This window comes from Oncorhynchus mykiss, chromosome 10, assembly GCF_013265735.2.
Source record: "Oncorhynchus mykiss isolate Arlee chromosome 10, USDA_OmykA_1.1, whole genome shotgun sequence".
NCBI classification, from domain to species: domain Eukaryota; kingdom Metazoa; phylum Chordata; class Actinopteri; order Salmoniformes; family Salmonidae; genus Oncorhynchus; species Oncorhynchus mykiss.
This window is the reverse complement of record NC_048574.1, coordinates 81,796,802-81,816,836: the sequence shown is the minus strand read 5'-3', so window position 1 is coordinate 81,816,836 and position 20,035 is coordinate 81,796,802. Positions and strand designations below refer to the sequence as shown.

The 20,035-nt window shown below is 46.3% G+C and overlaps 1 protein-coding gene and 1 long non-coding RNA gene across 4 annotated transcripts in view; both read left to right on the top strand.

The window, feature by feature from the left end:
* Positions 1-15,140, top strand: part of pax-5 (Pax-5 protein) — a 132,514-nt gene extending 117,374 nt beyond the window's left edge. For 2 of the 3 annotated variants that reach the window (XM_036989322.1, XM_036989323.1), the window contains exons 8-11: positions 1,066-1,167; positions 13,327-13,413; positions 14,293-14,382; positions 14,867-15,140. In XM_036989322.1, coding sequence (XP_036845217.1) covers positions 1,066-1,167; positions 13,327-13,413; positions 14,293-14,382; positions 14,867-14,949 — 362 coding nt within the window. In that variant the 3' untranslated portion in view covers positions 14,950-15,140. The remainder of the gene's footprint in view (positions 1-1,065; positions 1,168-13,326; positions 13,414-14,292; positions 14,383-14,866) is intronic. The other variant, NM_001124682.1, reaches the window with a different exon arrangement.
* Positions 15,141-15,179: 39 nt separating this feature from the next.
* On the top strand, positions 15,180-16,573 carry LOC110511793. Its single transcript, XR_005034275.1, has 2 exons — positions 15,180-16,127; positions 16,215-16,573. It is a non-coding gene; the product is annotated as an uncharacterized LOC110511793 (long non-coding RNA).
* The last annotated feature ends 3,462 nt before the right edge of the window (positions 16,574-20,035 follow it).

Sequence of the window (20,035 nt, the reverse complement as noted above, 5' to 3'; positions counted from 1 at the left end):
CTCCTCTCCCTGATCCTCCCCTCTCCTCCCTTCCCCTCCTGTCCCCCTCCTCTCCTCTCCCTGATCCTCTCCTCTCCCCGATCCTCTTCTCTCCTCCTCTCCCCTCCTCTCGTCCTCTCATTTCCCCTCCCCCCTACTCTCCCGTTCCCCCTCCTCTCCTCCCTTCCCCTCCTGTCCCCCTCCTCTCCTCCCCCTCTCCTTCTCTCCTCCAGTCAGTTAGCTGGTTAAGTGGTGAGGATGTGAGTTGGATTGATGGTGTTTAGTGTCTGATCCCTTTATGATGATGATGAATGGGACTGGTGTGTGTGTGTGTGTGTGTGTGTGTGTGTGTGTGTGTGTGTGTGTGTGTGTGTGTGTGTGTGTGTGTGTGTGTGTGTGTGTGTGTGTGTGTGTGTGTGTGTGTGTGTGTGTGTGTGTGTGTGTGTGTGTGTGTGGGTTTATGATGATGATGATTATGATGAATGGATAGCTCTCTCTCCTCTCGTCTCGACTGTCGACTGTGTCTAAACACAGAGAAATTATTTAGTCCGACACACTGTCATGTAGCCTAATGCACTTATAAATCCTGGCTACTCACTGACAGACTGAGAGAGGAGGGGAGGAGAGGAGAGGAGAGGAGAGGAGGGTGCTGGAAGAAGAGAGAGAGAGAGAGAGAGATACAGAGAGAGAGAGAGAGAGATAGAGAGAGAGAGAAAGAGAGGAGAGAGAGAGAGGAGAGAGAGAGAGAGAGACAGAGAGAGAGAGAGAGGAGAGGAGAGAGAGAGAGGAGAGAGAGAGAGGAGAGAGAGAGAGAGACAGAGAGAGAGAGAGACAGAGAGAGAGAGGAGAGAGAGAGAGACAGAGAGAGAGAGAGAGACAGAGAGAGAGAGAGAGAGAGAGAGAGAGAGAGAGAGAGAGAGAGGAGAGAGAGAGGAGAGGAGAGGAGAGGAGAGGAGAGGAGAGGAGGGTGCTGGAAGAAGAGCGAGAGAGAGAGACATGTTTTTCCCATGTTGTTAAGCGTGTTTTTAGCATTCTGTTAGCGTGTTTTTAGCATTCTGTTAGCGTGTGTGTTTCCTGTGTGTCCAGGTCGAGACCTCTGCAGCACCACCCTCCCCGGCTACCCCCCACACGTCCCCCCAACGGGCCAGGGCAGCTACTCTGCCTCCTCACTGACTGGTATGGTACCCGGTGAGTAAACACACTGACACGTCGGGGCGGCCTGGAGTCTGTTCTGTTCTAAGGGCCTGTTATCTCCCCACCAGTCTATTCTACTGTAAGGGTCTGTTATCTCTCCACCAGTCTATTCTACTGTTATCTCTCCACCAGTCTATTCTACTGTAAGGGTCTGTTATCTCCCCACCAGTCTATTCTACTGTAAGGGTCTGTTATCTCTCTACCAGTCTATTCTACTGTTATCTCTACACCAGTCTATTCTACTGTAAGGGTCTGTTATCTCCCCACCAGTCTATTCTACTGTAAGGGTCTGTTATCTCTATACCAGTCTATTCTACTGTAAGGGTCTGTTATCTCCCAACCAGTCTATTCTACTGTAAGGGTCTGTTATCTCCCCACCAGTCTATTCTACTGTAAGGGTCTGTTATCTCTCCACCAGTATATTCTACTGTTATCTCTACACCAGTCTATTCTACTGTAAGGGTCTGTTATCTCTACACCAGTCTATTCTACTGTAAGGGTCTGTTATCTCTCCACCAGTCTATTCTACTGTAAGGGTCTGTTATCTCCCCACCAGTCTATTCTACTGTAAGGGTCTGTTATCTCTCCACCAGTCTATTCTACTGTTATCTCTACACCAGTCTATTCTACTGTAAGGGTCTGTTATCTCTCCACCAGTCTATTCTACTGTAAGGGTCTGTTATCTCTCCACCAGTCTATTCTACTGTAAGGGTCTGTTATCTCCCAACCAGTCTATTCTACTGTAAGGGTCTGTTATCTCCCCACCAGTCTATTCTACTGTAAGGGTCTGTTATCTCCCCACCAGTCTATTCTACTGTAAGGGTCTGTTATCTCCCCACCAGTCTATTCTACTGTTATCTCTACACCAGTCTATTCTACTGTAAGGGTCTGTTATCTCCCCACCAGTCTATTCTACTGTAAGGGTCTGTTATCTCACCACCAGTCTATTCTACTGTTATCTCCCCACCAGTCTATTCTACTGTAACGGTCTGTTATCTCACCACCAGTCTATTCTACTGTAAGGGTCTGTTATCTCCCCACCAGTGTATTCTAATGTAAGGGTCTGTTATCTCCCCACCAGTCTATTCTACTGTTATCTCTCCACCAGTCTATTCTACTGTTATCTCTCCACCAGTCTATTCTACTGTAAGGGTCTGTTATCTCTCCACCAGTCTATTCTACTGTAAGGGTCTGTTATCTCTCCACCAGTCTATTCTACTGTAAGGGTCTGTTATCTCCCCACCAGTCTATTCTACTGTAAGGGTCTGTTATCTCTCCACCAGTCTATTCTACTGTAAGGGTCTGTTATCTCCCCACCAGTCTATTCTACTATAAGGGTCTGTTATCTCCCCACCAGTCTATTCTACTGTAAGCGTCTGTTATCTCACCACCAGTCTATTCTACTGTAAGGGTCTGTTACCTCCCCACCAGTCTATTCTACTGTAAGGGTCTGTTATCTCTCCACCAGTCTATTCTACTGTTATCTCTCCACCAGTCTATTCTACTGTAAGGGTCTGTTATCTCCCCACCAGTCTATTCTACTGTAAGGGTATGTTATCTCCCCACCAGTCTATTCTACTGTAAGGGTCTGTTATCTCCCCACCAGTCTATTCTACTGTAAGGGTCTGTTATCTCCCCACCAGTCTATTCTACTGTTATCTCTCTACCAGTCTATTCTACTGTAAGGGTCTGTTATCTCCCAACCAGTCTATTCTACTGTAAGGGTCTGTTATCTCTCCACCAGTCTATTCTACTGTAAGGGTCTGTTATCTCTCCACCAGTCCATTCTACTGTAAGGGTCTGTTATCTCCCCACCAGTCTATTCTACTGTAAGAGTCTGTTATCTCCCCACCAGTCTATTCTACTGTAAGGGTCTGTTATCTCCCCACCAGTCTATTCTACTGTTATCTCTCCACCAGTCTATTCTACTGTTATCTCTCCACCAGTCTATTCTACTGTAAGGGTCTGTTATCTCTCCACCAGTCTATTCTACTGTAAGGGTCTGTTATCTCTCCACCAGTCTATTCTACTGTAAGGGTCTGTTATCTCCCCACCAGTCTATTCTACTGTAAGGGTCTGTTATCTCTCCACCAGTCTATTCTACTGTAAGGGTCTGTTATCTCCCCACCAGTCTATTCTACTATAAGGGTCTGTTATCTCCCCACCAGTCTATTCTACTGTAAGCGTCTGTTATCTCACCACCAGTCTATTCTACTGTAAGGGTCTGTTACCTCCCCACCAGTCTGTTCTACTGTAAGGGTCTGTTATCTCTCCACCAGTCTATTCTACTGTTATCTCTCCACCAGTCTATTCTACTGTAAGGGTCTGTTATCTCCCCACCAGTCTATTCTACTGTAAGGGTATGTTATCTCCCCACCAGTCTATTCTACTGTAAGGGTCTGTTATCTCCCCACCAGTCTATTATACTGTTATCTCCCCACCAGTCTATTCTACTGTAAGGGTCTGTTATCTCCCCACCAGTCTATTCTACTGTTATCTCTCTACCAGTCTATTCTACTGTAAGGGTCTGTTATCTCCCAACCAGTCTATTCTACTGTAAGGGTCTGTTATCTCTCCACCAGTCTATTCTACTGTAAGGGTCTGTTATCTCTCCACCAGTCTATTCTACTGTAAGGGTCTGTTATCTCCCCACCAGTCTATTCTACTGTAAGAGTCTGTTATCTCCCCACCAGTCTATTCTACTGTAAGGGTCTGTTATCTCCCCACCAGTCTATTCTACTGTAAGGGTCTGTTATCTCTCCACCAGTCTATTCTGCTGTAAGGGTCTGTTATCTCCCCACCAGTCTATTCTACTGTAAGGGTCTGGTATCGCTCCACCAGTCTATTCTACTGCAAGGGTCTGTTATCTCTCCACCAGTCTATTCTACTGTAAGGGTATGTTATCTCTACACCAGTCTATTCTACTGTAAGGGTCTGTTATCTCTCCACCAGTCTATTCTACTGTAAGTGTCTGTTATCTCTCCACCAGTCTATTCTACTGTAAGGGTCTGTTATCTCTACACCAGTCTATTCTACTGTAAGGGTCTGTTATCTCTACACCAGTCTATTCTACTGTAAGGGTCTGTTATCTCTACACCAGTCTATTCTACTGTAAGCGTCTGTTATCTCACCACCAGTCTATTCTACTGTAAGGCTCTGTTATCTCTCCACCAGTCTATTCTACTGTAAGGGTCTGTTATCTATACACCAGTCTATTCTACTGTAAGAGTCTGCTATCTCTCCACCAGTCTATTCTACTGTAATGGTCTGTTATCTCCCCACGACTTCGTTAGAAATTCCACTGTGTGTGTGGTTGAACACAGCTGTCTCTCCCTCTACATCAGTAATGTGGTTTTAATGAGAATCACCAGAGACTAATGCATTCATTCCCTTCCAACGTCTCTGTCTGTGTTTTACTGGGAGTAGTGTTACACACACACACACACACACACACACACACACACACACACACACACACACACACACACACACACACACAAACCACCTCTCTCTGTGGGCTTGTACAACAGCTCTTCTAAATATGGGTAACCCTGTCCCCCAGTCTCACCCCGTCCTGTCCCCAGGTTTGACAGCGTCTTGTGTGGGTGTATTTGACAGTGTCTGTGACCTTGACATAGAGCTCCGCACTGTGGGACCCCCCCCCCCCCCTCTTCCTCCCATCTCCTCCCCCCTCTTCCTCAACCCTCGTTTTCACAACAACCTGACACAGCGCCGTCACCGTGGCGATGACAAGGGGAGGATGTTATTGTCCGGGGAACGCCATGGAGACCCCACCTGACAGACGCGTGCACACACACACACACACACCACACACACACACACACACCACACACACACACACACACACACACACACACACACACACACACACACACACACACACACACACACACCACACAATCTCGCACCACACACACACTCACACCACACAATCACGCACCACACACACCACACACACACACACACACACACACACACACACACACACACACACCACACAATCACGCACCACACACACCACACACCACACACCACACACCACACACCACACACACACCACACACCACCCACACACACACACACACCACACAACACAATCACGCACCACACACACCACACACCACACACACACACACACACACACACACAGACACACACACACACACAACCACACACACACACACACACACACACACACACACACACACACACACACACACACACACACACACACACACACACACACACACACACAGAGCAGCAGGTTATGTTAGAGAGTGGAATATCCCCATGGATACAAAACACTTTGTAGTCACCGTGGCGATGACAAGAGGGAAGGATGTTATTGTCCTAAACACAGCCTCTGGAACAACAGGACGACTGTAAAACAACTCACACAGAACGTCCTCAAACACCTAAACCTGTAGGAGACTCAGCTCTTTAGTCCTTTATAAACCTGTAGGAGACCCAGCTCTTTAGTCCTTTATAAACCTGTAGGAGACTCAGCTCTTTAGTCTATATAAACCTGTAGGAGACTCAGCTCTTTAGTCTATATAAACCTGTAGGAGACCCAGCTCTTTAGTCCTTTATAAACCTGTAGGAGACTCAGCTCTTTAGTCTATATAAACCTGTAGGAGACTCAGCTCTTTAGTCCTTTATAAACCTGTAGGAGACCCAGCTCTTTAGTCCATATAAACCTGTAGGAGACCCAGCTCTTTAGTCCTTTATAAACCTGTAGGAGACTCAGCTCTTTAGTCTATATAAACCTGTAGGAGACTCAGCTCTTTAGTCCATATAAACCTGTAGGAGACTCAGCTCTTTAGTCCTTTATAAACCTGTAGGAGACTCAGCTCTTTAGTCTATATAAACCTGTAGGAGACTCAGCTCTTTAGTCCTTTATAAACCTGTAGGAGACTCAGCTCTTTAGTCCTTTATAAACCTGTAGGAGACTCAGCTCTTTAGTCCTTTATAAACCTGTAGGAGACCCAGCTCTTTAGTCCTTTATAAACCTGTAGGAGACTCAGCTCTTTAGTCCTTTATAAACCTGTAGGAGACCCAGCTCTTTAGTCCATATAAACCTGTAGGAGACTCAGCTCTTTAGTCCATATAAACCTGTAGGAGACTCAGCTCTTTAGTCCTTTATAAACCTGTAGGAGACCCAGCTCTTTAGTCCATATAAACCTGTAGGAGACTCAGCTCTTTAGTCCTTTATAAACCTGTAGGAGACTCAGCTCTTTAGTCCATATAAACCTGTAGGAGACTCAGCTCTTTAGTCCTTTATAAACCTGTAGGAGACCCAGCTCTTTAGTCCATATAAACCTGTAGGAGACTCAGCTCTTTAGTCCTTTATAAACCTGTAGGAGACCCAGCTCTTTAGTCCATATAAACCTGTAGGAGACTCAGCTCTTTAGTCCATATAAACCTGTAGGAGACTCAGCTCTTTAGTCCTTTATAAACCTGTAGGAGACTCAGCTCTTTAGTCCATATAAACCTGTAGGAGACCCAGCTCTTTAGTCCTTTATAAACCTGTAGGAGACCCAGCTCTTTAGTCCTTTATAAACCTGTAGGAGACTCAGCTCTTTAGTCCTTTATAAACCTGTAGGAGACCCAGCTCTTTAGTCCATATAAACCTGTAGGAGACTCAGCTCTTTAGTCCTTTATAAACCTGTAGGAGACTCAGCTCTTTAGTCCTTCATAAACCTGTAGGAGACTCAGCTCTTTAGTCCTTTATAAACCTGTAGGAGACTCAGCTCTTTAGTCCTTTATAAACCTGTAGGAGACTCAGCTCTTTAGTCCTTTATAAACCTGTAGGAGACTCAGCTCTTTAGTCCTTTATAAACCTGTAGGAGACTCAGCTCTTTAGTCCATATAAACCTGTAGGAGACTCAGCTCTTTAGTCCTTTATAAACCTGTAGGAGACTCAGCTCTTTAGTCCTTTATAAACCTGTAGGAGACTCAGCTCTTTAGTCCTTTATAAACCTGTAGGAGACTCAGCTCTTTAGTCCTTTATAAACCTGTAGGAGACCCAGCTCTTTAGTCCTTTATAAACCTGTAGGAGACTCAGCTCTTTAGTCCTTTATAAACCTGTAGGAGACTCAGCTCTTTAGTCCTTTATAAACCTGTAGGAGACTCAGCTCTTTAGTCCTTTATAAACCTGTAGGAGACCCAGCTCTTTAGTCCTTTATAAACCTGTAGGAGACTCAGCTCTTTAGTCCATATAAACCTGTAGGAGACTCAGCTCTTTAGTCCATATAAACCTGTAGGAGACTCAGCTCTTTAGTCCTTTATAAACCTGTAGGAGACCCAGCTCTTTAGTCCTTTATAAACCTGTAGGAGACCCAGCTCTTTAGTCCTTTATAAACCTGTAGGAGACCCAGCTCTTTAGTCCTTTATAAACCTGTAGGAGACTCAGCTCTTTAGTCCTTTATAAACCTGTAGGAGACTCAGGTCTTTGGTCCTTTATAAACCTGTAGGAGACCCAGCTCTTTAGTCTATATAAACCTGTAGGAGACTCAGCTCTTTAGTCCTTTATAAACCTGTAGGAGACTCAGCTCTTTAGTCCATATAAACCTGTAGGAGACTCAGCTCTTTAGTCCTTTATAAACCTGTAGGAGACCTAGCTCTTTAGTCCTTTATAAACCTGTAGGACACCCAGCTCTTTAGTCCTTTATAAACCTATAGGACACCCAGCTCTTTATTCCATATAAACCATAATGGTGTTTGTTTACAACATCAGGGCTATTTTCCTAAAGAAGTTAAATCGGCTTCGTGTTTTGTTTCCTTGCCACGATGCTAACTGGTATCAAATAAGACGATTCTATTTCAGCCACACCCATTGGTGACAGGTGTTAAAATCGAGCACAGAGCCATGCAATCTCCATAGACAAACATTGGCAGTAGAATGGCCCGTACTGAAGAGCTCAGTGACTTTCAACGTGGCATCGTCATAGGACGCCACCTTACCAACAAGTCAGTTTGTCAAATTTCTGCCCTACTAGAGCTGCCCCCGGTCAACTGTAAGTGCTGTTATTGTGAAGTGGAAATGTCTAGGAGCAACAACGGCTCAGCCGCGAAGTGGTAAGCCACACAAGCTCACAGAACGGGACCGCTGAGTGCTGAAGCACGTAGCGGGTAAAAGTCATCTGTCCTCAGTTGCAACCCCTCACTACCGAGTTCCAAACTGCCTCTGGAAGCAACGTCAGCACAATAACTGTTCGTCAGGAGCTTCATGAAATGGGTTTCCATGGTGAGCAGCTGCACACAAGCCTAAGATCACCATGTGCAATGTCAAGTGTTGGCTGGAGGGGTGTAAAGCTCGCCACCATTGGACTCTGGAGCAGTGGAAACGTGTTCTCTGGAGGGATGAATCACGCTTCAACATCTGGCAGTCCGACGGACGAATCTGGTTTTGGCAGATGCCAGGGGAACGCTACCTGCCCCAATGCATAGTACCAACTGTAAAGTTTGGTGGAGGAGGAATAATGGTCTGGGGGCTGTTTTTCATGGTTCGGGCCCCTTAGTCCCAGTGAAGGGAAATCGTAACACTACAGCATTCAATGACATTCTAGATGATTCTGTGCTTCACACTTTGTGGTAACAGTTTGGAGAAGGCCCTTTCCTGTTTCAGCAGGACAGTGCCCCCATGCACAAAGCGAGGTCCATACAGAAATGGTTTGTCGAGATCGGTGTGAAAGAACTTCACTGGACTGCACAGAGCCCTGACCTCAACCCCATCGAACACTTTTTTGGACGAATTGGAACGCCGACTCTCTAATACTGTTCATCAGACAGGAGACTCTCTCTAATACTGTTCATCAGACAGGAGACTCTCTGTTCATCAGACAGGAGACTCTCTGTTCATCAGACAGGAGACTCTCTGTTCATCAGACAGGAGACTCTCTCTAATACTGTTCATCAGACAGGAGACTCTCTGTTCATCAGACAGGAGACTCTCTCTAATACTGTTCATCAGACAGGAGACTCTCTGTTCATCAGACAGGAGACTCTCTCTAATACTGTTCATCAGACAGGAGACTCTCTCTAATACTGTTCATCAGACAGGAGACTCTCTGTTCATCAGACAGGAGACTCTCTGTTCATCAGACAGGAGACTCTCTCTAATACTGTTCATCAGACAGGAGACTCTCTGTTCATCAGACAGGAGACTCTCTCTAATACTGTTCATCAGACAGGAGACTCTCTGTTCATCAGACAGGAGACTCTCTCTAATACTGTTCATCAGACAGGAGACTCTCTGTTCATCAGACAGGAGACTCTCTCTAATACTGTTCATCAGACAGGAGACTCTCTGTTCATCAGACAGGAGACTCTCTCTAATACTGTTCATCAGACAGGAGACTCTCTCTAATACTGTTCATCAGACAGGAGACTCTCTGTTCATCAGACAGGAGACTCTCTGTTCATCAGACAGGAGACTCTCTCTAATACTGTTCATCAGACAGGAGACTCTCTGTTCATCAGACAGGAGACTCTCTCTAATACTGTTCATCAGACAGGAGACTCTCTCTAATACTGTTCATCAGACAGGAGACTCTCTGTTCATCAGACAGGAGACTCTCTCTAATACTGTTCATCAGACAGGAGACTCTCTCTAATACTGTTCATCAGACAGGAGACTCTCTGTTCATCAGACAGGAGACTCTCTCTAATACTGTTCATCAGACAGGAGACTCTCTGTTCATCAGACAGGAGACTCTCTGTTCATCAGACAGGAGACTCTCTGTTCATCAGACAGGAGACTCTCTGTTCATCAGACAGGAGACTCTCTAATACTGTTCATCAGACAGGAGACTCTCTCTAATACTGTTCATCAGACAGGAGACTCTCTGTTCATCAGACAGGAGACTCTCTCTAATACTGTTCATCAGACAGGAGACTCTCTGTTCATCAGACAGGAGACTCTCTCTAATACTGTTCATCAGACAGGAGACTCTCTGTTCATCAGACAGGAGACTCTCTCTAATACTGTTCATCAGACAGGAGACTCTCTCTAATACTGTTCATCAGACAGGAGACTCTCTGTTCATCAGACAGGAGACTCTCTGTTCATCAGACAGGAGACTCTCTCTAATACTGTTCATCAGACAGGAGACTCTCTGTTCATCAGACAGGAGACTCTCTCTAATACTGTTCATCAGACAGGAGACTCTCTCTAATACTGTTCATCAGACAGGAGACTCTCTGTTCATCAGACAGGAGACTCTCTCTAATACTGTTCATCAGACAGGAGACTCTCTCTAATACTGTTCATCAGACAGGAGACTCTCTGTTCATCAGACAGGAGACTCTCTCTAATACTGTTCATCAGACAGGAGACTCTCTGTTCATCAGACAGGAGACTCTCTGTTCATCAGACAGGAGACTCTCTGTTCATCAGACAGGAGACTCTCTGTTCATCAGACAGGAGACTCTCTAATACTGTTCATCAGACAGGAGACTCTCTCTAATACTGTTCATCAGACAGGAGACTCTCTGTTCATCAGACAGGAGACTCTCTGTTCATCAGACAGGAGACTCTCTGTTCATCAGACAGGAGACTCTCTCTAATACTGTTCATCAGACAGGAGACTCTCTCTAATACTGTTCATCAGACAGGAGACTCTCTGTTCATCAGACAGGAGACTCTCTCTAATACTGTTCATCAGACAGGAGACTTTCTCTAATACTGTTCATCAGACAGGAGACTCTCTCTAATACTGTTCATCAGACAGGAGACTCTCTCTAATACTGTTCATCAGACAGGAGACTCTCTCTAATACTGTTCATCAGACAGGAGACTCTCTGTTCATCAGACAGGAGACTCTCTCTAATACTGTTCATCAGACAGGAGACTCTCTCTAATACTGTTCATCAGACAGGAGACTCTCTGTTCATCAGACAGGAGACTCTCTAATACTGTTCATCAGACAGGAGACTCTCTCTAATACTGTTCATCAGACAGGAGACTCTCTCTAATACTGTTCATCAGACAGGAGACTCTCTAATACTGTTCATCAGACAGGAGACTCTCTGTTCATCAGACAGGAGACTCTCTAATACTGTTCATCAGACAGGAGACTCTCTCTAATACTGTTCATCAGACAGGAGACTCTCTCTAATACTGTTCATCAGACAGGAGACTCTCTCTAATACTGTTCATCAGACAGGAGACTCTCTGTTCATCAGACAGGAGACTCTCTCTAATACTGTTCATCAGACAGGAGACTCTCTCTAATACTGTTCATCAGACAGGAGACTCTCTGTTCATCAGACAGGAGACTCTCTAATACTGTTCATCAGACAGGAGACTCTCTCTAATACTGTTCATCAGACAGGAGACTCTCTCTAATACTGTTCATCAGACAGGAGACTCTCTAATACTGTTCATCAGACAGGAGACTCTCTGTTCATCAGACAGGAGACTCTCTAATACTGTTCATCAGACAGGAGACTCTCTCTAATACTGTTCATCAGACAGGAGACTCTCTCTAATACTGTTCATCAGACAGGAGACTCTCTCTAATACTGTTCATCAGACAGGAGACTCTCTGTTCATCAGACAGGAGACTCTCTCTAATACTGTTCATCAGACAGGAGACTCTCTGTTCATCAGACAGGAGACTCTCTCTAATACTGTTCATCAGACAGGAGACTGTTCATCAGACAGGAGACTCTCTGTTCATCAGACAGGAAACTCTCTCTAATACTGTTCATCAGACAGGAGACTCTCTAATACTTTTCATCATCTCTTCTCTTCACTTCTTTGTCTACTCTATTATAATCCTCATAAAGCAATGCTCTCTCTCTCTAGCGCGCTCTCTCTCTCTCTCTGGGGGGGGTGAATCACTGAGGCAGAACGGACAGAACGGAGGAGAGAGACAGAGGGAGGGAGGGAGGGAGGGAAGGAGGGAGGGCTCAGTGACTGTCAGCTCAGGGAGAAGTATCCCCGGGGAGGAGTAAAGGTTTTGAGGAAAACAAGAAAAGAGAGAGAGAGAGAGAGGAGGAGAGGACAGGGAATGTTGTTTTGATGTGAGGGTGGTGGCTGGATTGTGGGGGAAAAAGAAAGAGAGAGATGAGGAGCATGAAAGGAAAAGGTGAGAGACAGGAAGGAAAGGAGAGGAAGGAGAGAGAGATACGCTACTACTGTTCTATTCCTGTCTGTTCCTGTCTGTTCCTGTCTGTTTCTCTCTGTCCCTCTCTGTTCCTGTCTGTTCCTGTCTGTTCCTGTCTGTTCCTCTCTGTTCCTCTCTGATCCTGTCTGTTCCTCTCTGTTCCTGTCTGTTCCTCTCTGTTCCTGTCTGTTCCTCTCTGTTCCTCTCTGTTTCTCTCTGTCCCTCTCTGTTCCTCTCTGTTCCTGTCTGTTTCTCTCTGTCCCTCTCTGTTCCTGTCTGTTCCTGTCTGTTCCTGTCTGTTCCTCTCTGTTCCTGTCTGTTCCTGTCTGTTCCTCTCTGTTCCTGTCTGTTCCTCTCTGTTCCTGTCTGTTCCTCTCTGTTCCTGTCTGTTCCTGTCTGTTCCTCTCTGTTCCTGTCTGTTCCTGTCTGTTCCTCTCTGTTCCTGTCTGTTCCTGTCTGTTCCTCTCTGTTCCTGTCTGTTTCTGTCTGATCCTCTCTGTTCCTGTCTGTTACTGTCTGTTCCTGTCTGTTCCTGTCTGTTCCTCTCTGTTCCTGTCTGTTCCTGTCTGTTCCTGTCTGATCCTCTCTGTTCCTGTCTGTTCCTCTCTGTTCCTGTCTGTTCCTGTCTGTTCCTGTCTGATCCTCTCTGTTCCTGTCTGTTCCTCTCTGTTCCTGTCTGTTCCTGTCTGTTCCTCTCTGTTCCTCTCTGTTCCTGTCTGTTCCTCTCTGTTCCTGTCTGTTCCTGTCTGTTCCTCTCTGTTCCTGTCTGTTTCTGTCTGATCCTCTCTGTTCCTGTCTGTTACTGTCTGTTCCTGTCTGTTCCTGTCTGTTCCTGTCTGTTCCTCTCTGTTCCTGTCTGTTCCTGTCTGTTCCTCTCTGTTCCTGTCTGTTCCTCTCTGTTCCTGTCTGATCCTCTCTGTTCCTGTCTGTTCCTCTCTGTTCCTCTCTGTTCCTCTCTGTCCCTCTCTGTTCCTGTCTGTTATTAACAGTTAATTACTGTTCCTGTCTGTTTCTGTTCCAGGAGGAGATTTTTCCGGGAGTCCCTATTCCCACCCTCAGTATTCCACATATAACGAGTCCTGGAGATTTCCAAACCCCAGCCTGTTAGGTAAGGCAACAACCACTCGACCAATCATGGACATTATTCTATCACCAATTAACCAATCAACCATTCAATCTCAACTCAAAGACCTCCCCTTATTTCTCCATTTAGTGCCCTATTTCTCCATTTAGTGCCCTATTTCTCCATTTAGTGCCCTATTTTCTCCATTTCGTGCACTACTTTAGACCAGAGCCCTATGTGTGAGTTTGATATCACTGGAGGTTGAGGTTCAGGCTGTGCCTACCACTAGGTTAGGGGGTTAGGGGGTTAGGGTGGAGGGGGGGGGGGGGGTTAGAGGTCAGGGGTTATACTGTAGTCTACACTGACTGTAGACTGACTGTAGTATTGTGTCCATAGAGACAACTAGAAGATTTAACGGGATAGAAACCATTTTTGTTGTTTTGTTGTCGTCGCTTCCACCATTTTAAAGTAGTCGACCGGGTGGGGATTATTATGGGGGGGAGGGAGGGAGGTAGGGGGGGGGGGTGGAAGCGATCAGTCTTATGATCAGAACAATGTCTTCTTCTTCTTCTGATAGGATGCTATGGTTTGTTAATGGTTTTAAACTGTATGACCGCCATCTAGTGGCCACAATAAATTAATGGCACACGATATATATAGTTCAGGACCTCAGCCCTGGAGGTGGCAGTAAATCAACAATGTGAGATTGAGCCTCTTTTTCAAAATATACAAGAAGAAGAAGAAGATGGACTACTTCGAAATGGAGGAGAAGGCCTCAACGGCCGCTTCCCCCCGTGCTTTTGCAGACGCCATTATTGGGAGTTAACTAAACTTTATGGTTGTGGTTTGTGTTAGAGATTAAAGGTCAGGGGGTCAGAGGTCAGGGGTTTCAGAGGTTATTAACCTGTAGTGATGTCCTCTCAGTGTTCCAACAGGACTATGGGTCTCTCCTGGGGACGGAGATCGGATGTTCCTCTGGGCTCTTCACCGCCAGCCAGACGGGACAGATGCAAGGTGGGTTTTTTTTGTTGTTTGGGGGGGGGGGTAATTGCAGACTGTAGGCTGTAGCTCTGTGCTTTCAGACAGTCGAGTGGAATTACCTGTAGTACAGACAGACAGACAGACAGACAGACAGACAGACAGACAGACAGACAGACAGACAGAGGCTGACAGACAGACAGAGGCTGACAGACAGACAGACAGACAGACAGACAGACAGACAGACAGACAGACAGACAGGGGCTGACATAGTGATGAGGCTGGCAGGTAGAGAGGTACAGGGGAGGGAGGTGTCAATGTGTGATTGATGGATATGACAGGGACAGGTATCCGCGAGGGGAGTGTGTGGCACAGGGGATTAGAAGTAGCAGTGCTGTGTGTGTGTGTGTGTGTGTGTGTGTGTGTGTGTGTGTGTGTGTGTGTGTGTGTCATGTCAACTATAACAATGCTGCTCTCACCCAGCCACTAACTGTGTGTGTGTGTGTATGTGTGTGTGTAGGGTCGCCGTACTACTACAGCGCGGCATCGAGAGGGGCGGGACCGGCTGCCACGGCAACTGCCTCCGCCTACGACCGCCACTGACCCCACCCATCAACGATGAAGAGGAGGATGAGGATGAGGAGGAAGAAAGGAGAGATAGCACCAGCACTGTCCAATACTAGCCTGCCTACTGACGGAGGAGAAACAGGAAGGAGGAAGGAGAGGAAGTGGATGAAGAGGAAGATGAGGAGGAGGAGGAGGAGGAAGATGAGGAGAAACAGGAAGGAGAGGAGGGAAGAGGAGGAGGAGGAAGTGGATGAAGAGGAAGATGAGGACGAGGAGGAGGAAGATGAGGAGAAACAGGAAGGAGAGGAGGGGAGAGGAGGAGGAGGAGGAAGTGGATGAAGAGGAAGATGAGGACGAGGAGGAGGATCTGCTTTACATCAGTAAACTCCCGACTGCACGCTTTTGATTGACACTCGAGCCGACCAATCCCTGCTGAGCTGAGACACTGACCTATTGCTATTGCACCTGTTACGATAACGTGGATGGATGTACCCACAGAGACTGATCCCAGGTCAGATTAGACATTTTACCAGCTAATGGGTAGGGTTAGAATCTGGTGAGGGCAAGCTGATCCCAGGTCAGATTAGACATGTTACCACCTAATGGGTAGGGTTAGGATCTGGTGAGGGCAAGCTGATCCCAGGTCAGATTAGACATTTTACCACCTAATGGGAAGGGTTAGGATCTGGTGAGGGCAAGCTGATCCCAGGTCAGATTAGACATTTTACCACCTAATGGGAAGGGTTAGGATCTGGTGAGGGAAAGCTGATCCCAGGTCAGATTATTGGTATTATACACCCGGACTCTTCGACTGTCGTCCCAGAGCTCTCCTGGTTGTCATCCTGTCCCTCTGACCAGGGACTGATTCAGACCTGGGACACCAGGTATCTAGACTGTCTTGGCCAATCACTGACATTAATCAATTAATCAATTAACTGCTATCTAGGGAGACGAGAGAGTTAAAGACCCGGAGACATGGAGCTGGACAGTCTCCACATTACAGCCTGATACTGAGAGTCCCAATAGTATCCCCTTTCTCCTGAAGTGTACACTCGTTCACTACTTCCCACAAATCTAAAACCATTGGTTTGGTTAGAGGCTTTTTGTTGTTTTGTTATACCAGTAATTTCCTTTGAACTCAGTGAAAGGAAGTGTTGAAAGTGCCACCTTTCTGGAGGAAGGACGGACAGACGGACAGACAGACAGACAGACAGGTGACAGACAGACAGACAGACAGACAGACAGACAGACAGACAGAATAGGGACCTCTAGAGTTTCTGGTGAATAAGATATAGACACAGACAGACAGACAGACAGAATAGGGACCTCTAGAGTTTCTGGTGAATAAGATATAGAGACAGACAGACAGACAGACAGAATAGGGACCTCTAGAGTTTCTGGTGAATAAGATATAGAGACAGACAGACAGACAGACACAATAGGGACCTCTAGAGTTTCTGGTGAATAAGATATAGAGACAGACAGACAGACAGACACAATAGGGACCTCTAGAGTTTCTGGTGAATAAGATATAGAGTAATATATTTAATTCCCTTTTCACTCAAAAGTGACTGTATAATTACGTCTCCGTCTTTCCGTTTTTAGAGGTGATTTCCATTATTTTCCCACATCCTGAATATGCTAATGAGTAACCAGGAAGTAGCAATGGTGGCCACGCCCCTCCTCTCTTTCTCTCTCTAAAATCCCCAAAGATAGTGGTGCCCCCCGCCCCCCAGCGGTGTGGCTAACTAACGACAAGAAGCACAAAGTGATCCAAGTCACCTTCATAGACGCCATTTTGACTTCTTCTTCTTCTCATTCTTCTTCTTCTTCTTCTTCTTCTTCTTCTCCTTCTTCTTCTTCTTCTCCTTCTTCTTCTCTTTCTCCTTCTTCTTCTTCTTCTTCTTCTTCTCCTTCTTAGTGCTCGTCTTCCATTAGACATTCGTTCTTCAGTGGGGAGAATAAACTGAAGCCTATTGTTTTATTTCCTCCTCCTCCTCCTCCTCCTCCTCCTCCCTCATCCTCCTCCTCCTCCCCCCCCCCCCTCCTCCTCCTCCTCCCTCCTTCTCCTCCTCCTCCCTCCTCCTCCCTCCTCCTCCTCCTCCTCCTCCTCCTCCTCCTCTGCGCTGTGACAATGCATGAATTAGGCCTTTTTACTGATACACTGACCAGTATGCAGGGAAACTGTCCCTAGTGACTGATCTAAGGTCAGTTATATATCCCCCCCTCCCCTCCTCTAATGGTAAAGGATAGGACCCGGGGGAGGCTAAACTGATCCTAGATCTGTGGTTAAGGAGCAGGTTCTAGCCTTAGTGCCATTTCTCCCGTACCGGCCGTCTGTATGAGATTTGTATATTAATCACTTAGTAAAAAATGACTAAATAAGTCTAGAGATCAATATCGATTTTTAAATATTCATGATATTTAAAACATTTAGATTTTAGTGACAAACAAACAACAACAACAACAACAACAACAACAAGAGAATAAAAAGGTGTAGTTTTTAGTCTGTCTGAGAGTGACTTGTTGTTGTTTTGGATACTCTCTGTGTGTGTGTGTGTGTGTGTGTGTGTGTGTGTGTGTGTGTGTGTGTGTGTGTGTGTGTGTGTGTGTGTGTGTGTGTGTGTGTGTGTGTGTGTGTGTCTGAACGTAGTGTGCAGATGCTACAATGTAGTTGTAGCTGCCTGGTTGGAAGGAACCAAAATCGGAACATAAAGATATATATCGTGTAGCTACGGAAAACTACTGAAAAAAGTGTTGTTTTGATCTCTGTTGTAAAATAGTTAGCGATAGGAAATAATCCTTCACTTACACATTTGTAGACCTTTTAATAAAGTTGTTTTGTATGCAACTCTAAAGAAACCCCTGACTATGGTTCGCCTCGTGTGCTCGATATGGGTCAACCCTGTGGAATTAGCATTACTAGAACGGACATTCTAGAACCACTAGACATTCTAGAACCACTAGAAGGGACATTCTAGAACCACTAGACATTCTGCAACCGCTAGACATTCTACAACCACTAGAAGGGACATTCTAGAACCAATAGTCATTCCAGAACCACTAGACATTCTAGAACCACTAGATGGGACATTCTAGAACCACTAGATGGGACATTCTAGAACCACTAGATGGGACATTCTAGAACCATTAGAAGGGACATTCTAGAACCACTAGATGGGACATTCTAGAACCACTAGAATGGTATGGGGTGGCTACAGTCCAGTGTACAGATTTCACACTCTGCTTCTCAAACGGCACCGTTTCTCTGCCACGGCAGCCAGCGCGCTACATGGGGAACAGGGTGTCATTCGCTTGTCTTTGTCCGTTCTACTAAACTCTAACTCTGTCGTGGAACCCATCCTTAACATTCTCTCTCTCTCTCTCTCTTGATTCTGAGGCATTAGATCCTGAAACTCACCAGCTGGCAAAATAAGGTGCCTTTAGGTTTATACCTGAACACTCCCCTACTGACCACACGTCACTATAACACTCCCCTACTGACCACACGTCACTAACACTCCCCTACTGACCACACGTCACTATAACACTCCCCTACTGACCACACGTCACTATAACACTCCCCTACTGACCACACGTCACTATAACACTCCCCTACTGACCACACGTCACTATAACACTCCCCTACTGACCACACGTTACTATAACACTCCCCTACTGACCACACGTCACTATAACACTCCCCTACTGACCAGACGTCACTGTAACACTCCCCTACTGACCACACGTCACTACAACACTCCCCTACTGACCACACGTCACTATAACACTCCCCTACTGACCACACGTCACTAACACTCCCTTACTGACTGACCACACGTCACTATAACACTCCCATACTGACTGACCACACGTCACTAACACTCCCCTACTGACCACACGTCACTATAACACTCCCCTACTGACCACACGTCACTATAACACTCCCCTACTGACCACACGTCACTATAACACTCCCCTACTGACTGACCACACGTCACTATAACACTCCCCTACTGACCACACGTCACTAACACTCCCCTACTGACCACACGTCACTATAACACTCCCCTACTGACCACACGTCACTATAACACTCCCCTACTGACCACACGTCACTATAACACTCCCCTACTGACTGACCACACGTCACTATAACACTCCCCTACTGACCACACGTCACTGTAACACTCCCCTACTGACCACACGTCACTATAACACTCCCCTACTGACCACACGTCACTACAACACTCCCCTACTGACCACACGTCACTATAACACTCCCCTACTGACCACACGTCACTAACACTCCCTTACTGACTGACCACACGTCACTATAACACTCCCCTACTGACTGACCACACGTCACTAACACTCCCCTACTGACCACACGTCACTATAACACTCCCCTACTGACCACTCGTCACTATAACACTCCCCTACTGACCACACGTCACTATAACACTCCCCTACTGACCACACGTCACTATAACACTCCCCTACTGACCACACGTCACTATAACACTCCCCTACTGACCACACGTCACTATAACACTCCCCTACTGACCACACGTCACTATAACACTCTCCTACTGACCACACGTCACTATAACACTCCCCTACTGACCACACGTCACTATAACACTCCCCTACTGACCACACGTCACTAACACTCCCCTACTGACTGACCACACGTCACTATAACACTCCCCTACTGACCACACGTCACTATAACACTCCCCTACTGACCACACGTCACTAACACTCCCCTACTGCCCGCACGTCACTAACACTCCCATACTGACCACGCATCACTTAAACAAGTGCCACTGATCTACACAGACACAAAATGGCTGCCCCTAGCTAGAGCTCGAATGGAGGTTCTTTCCTGGAGCCAAACCAACCTGGCTACACCCACTATGACCTCCAGGTTTGGGTCAATAGGTCAACATATCATCATGACATAATCCAATTGGACAATGAACAGGAAGTGAGTTAGGTCGGGACAACCAATCGGAAATACAGACTTTTTAGAGCAGAATTTGCAAATTAGCAGCAACTTATAAAAACTCAAGAGTCAGACAGGCTACTTAATCAAGCACAGAAAACCCAGACACAATCA